General features: G+C 42.3%; 1 protein-coding gene across 1 annotated transcript; it reads right to left on the bottom strand.

Annotated features, from left to right (window-relative positions):
* Nucleotides 1–2,441: 2,441 nt before the first annotated feature.
* TMEM229A (transmembrane protein 229A) lies at nt 2,442–5,125 on the bottom strand. Its single transcript, XM_031455293.2, has one exon. It carries the CDS (start codon nt 4,725–4,727, stop codon nt 3,615–3,617), a length of 1,113 nt encoding a protein of 370 aa, XP_031311153.2. The 5' UTR covers nt 4,728–5,125; the 3' UTR covers nt 2,442–3,614.
* Between the last annotated feature and the right edge of the window lie 3,656 nt (nt 5,126–8,781).

Raw genomic sequence — 8,781 nt, 5'->3', positions numbered from 1 at the left:
TTATATAACACAGGGACATCTATATTCATTGTCAACATGAAAACCTTAAAAAGTAGTATTTCTGTTTAGATTCAGAGCCCAAATAGAATTGGTTTAAAATTTAAAGCACTTCTAGTAAGAAATTTCAGTATTGTATAAGTTAAACATGGAATGAAAACCATATTTATCACTTTTTTTCTCATGGTTTTTTTAGACTGCAAGGTGTTTAATCAAACTCAGAATAAATGTCTCTGCAAAAAATTTCCTTTTAATTTTTGGGCTGTTTAGTTCTTATGGTGAAGCTCATTCTGAGTGCTGTATTAAATGTGTAGCAATAATTACAGGTGTTTCTCCTAGCATGTGATATGAGGTATCCTGCATTTCAATATATTCTTCTTATACTCAAGATTATAGGACTTCAAATGAGAAACTCTATTTTACAGCACTGCTTGAATACAAAGATTATCATCTGGGGATTAGAGACGGGCTGATTGTCAGTTTTGCATCTTGGTATCAGCGCCCTTGTTATTTTCCAGAGAATAAAAAGGCAACATGAAAGAATGGCTTTGCTAAAGTATCTAGCTTTAATATAGCTGCCCTCGCATCTGGGATAGTACAAAGGAAGAGAAATACAGGTTATGAGGTGAACTCCCTAGAAGATCCAAAATCACTGTGGTCAGTAAATAGAGGTACGACAGTCTTGCTAAGAACAGACCCGGGAGTCCAGTGTACTTGGATTCTAGTCTAAATAGCTGTATGAGTTGGGCAGTTACTTAACCTCTTTGGGCTTCAGTTTCATTGTCCTGATGTAAAAAGGAGAGTTGCCAGAGGTTTAAGTTAATTGTGTGTGTGTGTGTGTGTGTGTGCACATATGTATATATAAATGTACACACACACATACACACTTAAGGTGTATATATCATATATGATATGTATCTTTATATATGTCATATATGAATCTTAGGATATATATATTATTTAAAACTGTATACAGATATACTTAAGATGTATATAATATATAGTCATTTAAGGTATATGTGAATATGTACATACATTTACTTAAAATTATATATATATGATACTAGAGCAGTTCTTGGTAGGTAGTAAGTGCTACTTAAATATTAACTATTTTTATAGTTATCATTTCTATATCTGAACCGTTAATGAGTAACAAGATTGATCTGCTGGTTCTTTCCTATCCCTGCTTCTTCCCTTAAGGGTTCAAAGTTGCAGCAAAATGTTACTTTTAAGAAGTTGAGTAAACACAGAATGAGAAGCCCTAAAGAAAGGTGCTGAGTTAATAGATGCGATAATCACTTCCTGAATACGTATGAACAAGCTCTTTATAGAACTAGCAGAGGGACTTTTGTTTTAGAGATGGGCTTCTGTTTTAGAGATGATGGATTGACATTCTGGGGAGAGTTCTGACGAGAGCCCTCACAATGCCCAGTCTCACAGCCTATTCCTAAAACAGGAGCCCTGCAAATAAGTATCATCTCATATAAACTAAAGCACTGGAATGGGGGACGGATATTTTGTCTGCATTGGGTCACTGCTGTATCTGCAGGGTCCAGGCAAGTGCCTGACAAACAGTGGGTTCACAATAACTATTTCTTGAATGCACTGAACGAATGAAAAATCTTGACCTTTCTTTTAAGAAAGATTAACATTAAAAGCAACACAAACAAAATAGCAGGAGTTCCTACTTTCTGACAGATTTCTGACCCTGAGAAAGCTGGGAAGTAGGTAGGCAGGGCTGGGGAGCAGCATGTGAAGGATGGGTGTACATCCAGCGAGTATTCCAGAAGCCAGGGATTTGGTTAAGTCTTGACAGAAATGTGTGGCGTGGAGCAGTGCCACACTTCACTCAGATTCATGCACGTGTGACAATGACACATTTGAATTACAAGTATTTTGTTCAGCATCTGACTAATTTTAGTGTCTATACTGATACTTTTTTCTCCGCAGGTTTTCAGAAGTCTTTTAAACCTGTGACCAAGTGTCATGAAGTGACTCTTGTATTCTCTGCAAACGTTTAGTTTCTACTCAGCTTTGATGGGCTAAAACATCAGTTTGACAGGCTCTATTTCACAGGTGGAGTTGATCATACAGCATGGCATAATTTAGCTGATGACCTCAGATAGCTGATTAAAATAATATAACACTCTTAGGTATATGTTAGACTTAAATCTAAATCCATGTTCATTTTTACTGCCATAGCAGACATTTTTTGAAAACAGAAATAAGTCCCTTTTTACAGCATAGACCAGCTAATAATTTGAATAAGAATATGTATTCATTTGTATACACTCTAAATTTTCCTAATTATCTTTGTAATGAAAACTGAGGAGTTATTAGTCATCCTTGGATGAGCCATGCTCAATTCTACTTGTTTTTTTCTAAATAGAATAAAAACAGCAAACAAATTTAAAGTACATTATTAATTGATTTGACATAAGATTTCTTAAAATGGTTTACATGATCTCATTTAACTTTGGAGCTTCCAGACATTAATAAAGAGTCACCAAAAAGCTATCTTTGATTTATAATGCACATTGACACATTGGGCTTGGCCCATGAACTCTGTGTGGTCCCAAAGGAAATAGAAAAATGTTTACAAGTGAACCATGGCAGAAATTGCCTGAAAACATTTATCTGTATTCCCAGAAAACAATTTAGGGCTAATGCAATTGGGGTGAACATTCCAGTTCATTTTATTCCATGGAACTGTTTCTACTCTTGAACTGTAGAAAAGACTGCTTACAGTTAGAACGCTATGAGGGTGGTCTAATTTTGATTGGCCCTTGTACATGTAAGGTAAACATTTTATATTATTGCACAGGAACAAAAATTTACAGTCGAAGATAACACAGGATCTGATTAAAGTGAACACACTTGGCAGTTAAGGCTAACCCACATTGGAAAGCAGTCATTTCCAGGATGAAGATCGAATATCTTAACACAGTGTTACCTGTCTGAATTGCTAGAAAAGATTTCTTATCTAAAAATTGACTCATATGATGTGTTTTCAAATTTTTCAGTTTCTTTTCATTTGTGTGCTAGACAGAGGCACTTTAAGAGCTATATATTAACTGTAGCTTTAGGAGAACAAGACACTGAGTTTCAGCAGGCATTGGTAAAAAATGGCAAGGAATTAAAATGACATTGGATTAAAAAGAAAGTAAACAAATCATTAAATCAGAAAATTTCTCCAAATCTTGTAAAAATCATTGGTCTCTGAGTTGAACTTTCTCACTTAAAAACAAAAATTAATGATTATCACCCCCTCTACGTCCAAATAAGTGAATACTACAGTTTTCCGATGTTAAGGGATGATGGTTTTGCAGTTTGGGCTACTGAGGGTTTTAAAATATTGACGAGTTAAGTACTTCGAGTTATCTAGCGATATTTCAAAGTATTGTAGTAGTATGCATAGGTTCCAAATGTTTTTAAAACTAAAATGTCAAATAAAATAGGTTGGAAAAGTTTAGTAAAAGATATAAAACTTAAAAGACTTAAAAAAAAAACCCATAAACTACTCCGTTTTAAATGTGTAGAAATACGCATTCATTTAGGGGAAATCCAGTGCCTTTTTTCTTTTTCTTTTTCTTTTTTTTTTTTTTTTTTTTTTTGTCTTAGTTAGTTGGTACGTAATGCACCCGCCACAATACGTTAGAAAGTAGGTCCTGGTACACGCTAAGAAATATCCAACCAGGTAAATACATCAGAGTGATAAGGCCCATGAAATTGAGCGGATAGTGAGAATAGTCCCAGGAACAAGCGCCCCAAGTGCGGAGTCCCAGACCCCACAGTAACTCCCACGCGTAGATGAAGATCACGTAGATGGGCACTCGCTTCCAGGTGCCCCAGCCCCGACTGTAGCGGAGGTGGAGGTAGAGCTTGTCTACCACGAAACTGCAGCTGCCGTATATAAAGAAGGACCAGAGCGACGTGTGGCCGCTGGTTGTCCCGTCCCCCTGCCCCAGCAGGTTAAAGAAGAAGGTGAAGAAGATCTCATCCAAAAAGCCGTGCATTCCAAAGAAAAGAAAGAGGATCAGGTCCGGGAGTCCCTGGCTGGGGGCTCCCCCGGCGCCCCTGGGCCCGCGAGGCCGCCGGCGGCGGCCACCCCCTGCCGCGGGGCCCCGGGCGCCTGGCGGGGCGGGGGACGCGCGCCGTGGCTGTTGCTGCTGCTGCCGCCTCTGGTACCGCAAGCGCAGGAAGCGCTTCAGGAACACTTGGCAGTGGTAGAGCGCCAGTACATACTGCAGCGCCAGGTCCAGCGCTCCCGGCGCCGCTGCGCCCCCGGGCCGGCTGCCCAGGCTGAGCAGCAGCGCCTGGCCCGCTAGGGTCTGCAGCCCCACGTGGGCCGAGGGGTAGAGGAGGAAATTGAAGACGAAGGCGCTGGGACAGCGCTGTTGCTGCAGGTAGACCTTCTCCAGGGCAAAGTGGGTGAGCGAGTGCAGGAGGCAGCGGTAGGGCGAGGAGAAGCCCAGCATCCGGAGGTCCGGGCTGCGAACGAAGCGCCACGCCGAGGACAGGAGCACGTCCAGGGTGATCCCGTGCATCCCGTAGAAGTAGAGGCGCATCCAGGCGGGCAGCGCTGCGCCCTCGGCCGGCGTTTCAGCAGTGGACAGCGGCTCGGGGCGGCTGGCGGCAGCCTCGCCTCCCCGTCCGCCGGGGGCCCCGGAATGCCGCGCCGCACCGCCCCTCCTCGCCAGACCCTCGCCGTCCGCGTCGCTGCCCGCCATCGGCTCGGAGGCTGCCGAGGTGCCCGAGATCGCGCCGCTGCCGCTGCCGCCGCCGCCACCCCCGGGTGCGCGGAGCTTCGGAGCCAAGGGGCCGAGCCTCGCGCCTCCTCCCGGCAGCTGCCAGCCCCCGGGGGGCGCGCGGGGAGCTCCGTCCCGGCCGTGGCCCGGCGGCGGCCGGAGCTGGTGCGATCGGGGGACGGGCGGGCCGCCCGGATCGCGAAGTCCCCCCGCCGCGGCCCCGCCGCGCCCTCTTCTCCAGTCCGGGGCGAGGTGCCGCGGGCCGGCGCCCGCGCTCACACTGCGCGGCCTATCCGGCACCGCGGCCCGGCGAGGGGCGGTGGCACCGGGGCCGGGAGGAGAAACGTAGAGGCTGGTGCAAACCCCATCTCCTCCGCGGCTCAGCCCCGCCGCCTCTGCTGCAGGCTCTGGAAGCGTAACGCTGGCAGCGACGCCCCTTCTACCCGCCCTCCCCATGTCCCTCTCCGCGCGTCTCGACCTCTCCCGCCTTCGCAGCGTCCCCTCCCCGCCCCAGCCCTCCGCGCTGAGTCCGGCGAGGGTCCGCTGGGGAAGGCCCGGCCCTGCTGCTCAGACCCGGTCCCCCGCTCTGCACCCGGCTCTCCGTGCGGGAGTCGTTTGCTGAGGCGGAGGCACAGAGTGAAGAAACACCTAACAGGTGTGAGACTGCGAGCTGGTGGGCATCTCTTTTATAGAGGAAACCAAGGCCAGGGCCTGGCTGGCGGAGACGAAGGGCAGAGTGCCACCGACCAGAGGCCGGGCCCGAGACCAAACTATGCTACTGTATATTTAATGTCCTTATTCAAAACCAGCTGTGTCCCAGTCACTGAGAATAAATACGAGACTCCACTCCGGTCCGACCCCGGGTTCCCCAGCACCTGAAATGTTGCCGCGGGGCCTGGTCCACTTTGTCAGCCTCTCTCCCTGGCCAGTCAGTCTGCCTCGGTTAGTTTGATCCTGGCCAGGGACAAAGATTCAAAGTCCCCTAGAAGTCCTAAAATGATTGGGGCGGGCATTGCTCTGTCTTAAATCAGGAATGGTACCTTTGCTCACATTGGCACACGCCAGTGCGTCTTTTTCTCCTTGCAGAACTAGGTCATCCCAGAAATGGAGAGTGAAATTGAGAGCGGGGATTTTTTGTTTGTTTGTTTTTCCTTTTTCTTTTTCTTTTCTTTTTTTTTTTTTTTAAGGTGGAGAGGGCGGGGGAATCCAGAAATTTGGTGTGTTGGACTCCACATTTTTCAACAATTTTGAATCAGGCTTAGAACTGGAGAGAACCTTAGAAGTAAATTATACTGAGCTCCCCCTCCACCCATCTCCCTGCCACCTGCCTCCCCCAAGCCACACAAATCATGTCTAGGCATATATGATAGTCTAGATAACAGTTTTAATTTGTAAGAAGTTCAGATGGTTCAGATGTTTCCTGGTTGGAAAGCTTTCTGGGGATTTTTTTTTTCCCTGTGGGAAAATATTCTGAAGCAGTTCCTCTATTTTTAAAGGAACTTTCTCTCCACTCTCCCCCTTTACTCATTTCAGTCCCTTATGTTACAATCTGTGGTTGCTAAATTGTTGATGAATTAGGTAAGAGAGAGAAATAAGAGTACGGTGAGGAGAAAAAATAGTTACGGTGATATCAACTCTTGTATAAGGCCAAAGGACTGATTTATTTACTTATTTTGTAAAGGTTCACTACCATGTGGTTTATTTGAACATTTCTGTTGACAATGGTCAAAAGTCAGTCTGTGGAAGCTCTCATGCCAGGCAGGGACAGAAGCACCAGATAGCAGGCTCACCACCCCTGCAGTAAAACAGACAAGGTCAGTTGTACAAGAGCCTGATCAAGTACACTGACAAGAAATAATAATATAAACATTTTCGTGAGCACCTACCGTATACAAAATGCTCTACACACTGGGAAAAGACATTATAAAATGCACAGTCTCAGAAGTGTATAAACTAGTTGATATAACAATCTATTATACCTGTGTAAAGCCTACTTTCTTCTGATTCTTATTAATAATTATGATTGGCTACATACCAAGTAAAGTGTTTCTTTGAGTTATTATTTTATTAAATAAACTCAATTCTGGGCCCAATTTATCCAATAATAAACAAATGCTTTCTTTCTCCATAATTGCTGTTCAGGCAAGGAAATACTTCATCATTATAGCATAAATATAGTTACTAAAACATGCATACACTGACTTGCTAGATTAAATCTGAATTATTTTCAAACAAAATTAAATTTCAAGGACCCAAGCCTTCTATTTATTCTAACTTTTTAAAAAGATGCCAAGAAAACCTTGAAACGTCTAATTCTGTGGTCCAGTCTAGTTCATCTCAGGGAGTATAGGAAAATCTTTTGAATTAAACAAAAAATTAGAGCTTTTAGTTCTATATTTTAAATCTCAACATTTAAACAATTTCTATTATATCAGTATGTTATCAGTAAACAGAACATGTATACAATTTATATCAGTATAGTACTAGCAGAGTATAAATTATATCAGTATAATAGGACATGTATAAGATTTATATACATACATATCTATGAAACATGTTTAATTTTTTTACTGAAGTGTAGTCAGTTTACAATGTTGTATCAATTTCTGATGTACAGCATAATATTTCAGTCATACACATACATATACTCCTTTTCAAGTTGTTTTTCATTATAGGTTACTTTAAGATAGTGAATATATTTCCCAGTGCTATACGGTAGAAAATTATTATTTATCTGTTTTATATATAGTAATTTATATATGCAAATCCTGAATTCCCAATTTATCCCTTCCCACTCCCTTTTCCCCCTGGTAACCATAAGTTTGTTTTCTATGTCTGCAAGTCTGTTTCTGTTTTGTAAATAAGTTCATTTTTGTCTATTTTTTTAAAGTGATCTTCTCTTTCTGGCTTCACTTAGAATGACAACCTCCAGGTCCATCCATGTTGCTGCAAATGGCATTATTTTATTCTTTTTTATGGTGGAATAGTATTCCATTGTATAAATATACCACAACTTCTTTATCCAGTTGTCTGTCAAGGGATATTTGGGTTGTTTCCATGTCTTGGCTGTTGTAAATAGTGCTGCTATAAACATTGGGGTGCAGGTGTCTTTTTGAATTAGGGTTCCTTCTGAATATATGCCCAGGAGTGAGATTACTGGGTCATATGGTAAGTCTGTTTTTTGTCTTTTGAGGAATCTCCATACTGTTTTCCACAACAGCTGCACCAAACTGCATTCCCACCAACAGTGTAGGAGGGTTCCCTTTTCTCCACACCTTCTCCACCATTTATCATTTGTGGAGAAGTCTTCTTATTCTTCAAGGACCCTTTTAAAATCTGCTTTCCATTTATCTTAGGAAAAGTGATGAAACAATATAAATCAACAGTTATAAAACCATAGAAGAAAATGCACCTATTACCTGTTATTCTCTCCGAGTTTCTTTTGTATTTTCATTGTAGCCTCTTCTTAGTTAACATTACTTTTAGAGTGTGAAACACTTTTTTTAAAAAAAAGTAAAAAAAAAAAAAAAAAGAGATAAAAGGAAAAGTTTTTAAAAGGGCATGAGACAAAGTGCAAGAAAAATATTGTATAAATTACCTTTAATTCTTTTCACTTGTTGCCTCATTTAAAAAAATCAGTATCTTCTATTATTCTGAAAAGTTAGCCCAACAATGATGCTAGTCTTTGTTTGTACCTTATCTTCACATTGTTCCTTTTGTCTGAAATGCTTCATTGCTGTGTTTCTAAAAGAAAATTCTTCTCACTTTTAAAACTGCGGAATGGCTTTAATGATCCATGATGATTTTATAATTAAAAATCCTTGTATCAGAATCTCTATGATTATAGCCTGCTTAAAAGCACTTCTGTGTTGGTCTTCGCTGCTGCAACCATTAAGTTGTAAAGATACGTCTGTAAACCTGGCAACTTTGGGGCAGTTGTTGGGCATGAGGATGAGGGGCGTTAAAAAGCAGAAAACAGGAATCTACAATAAAATAACATCAGTTTGAGATTCCTTAGGTTAGGAAGCAGCCATTC

The sequence above is a fragment of the Camelus dromedarius genome, chromosome 7 (assembly GCF_036321535.1).
Source record: "Camelus dromedarius isolate mCamDro1 chromosome 7, mCamDro1.pat, whole genome shotgun sequence".
NCBI classification, from domain to species: domain Eukaryota; kingdom Metazoa; phylum Chordata; class Mammalia; order Artiodactyla; family Camelidae; genus Camelus; species Camelus dromedarius.
Note: the sequence above shows the minus strand (reverse complement) of the source record. Positions and strands in the feature narration are given on the sequence as shown.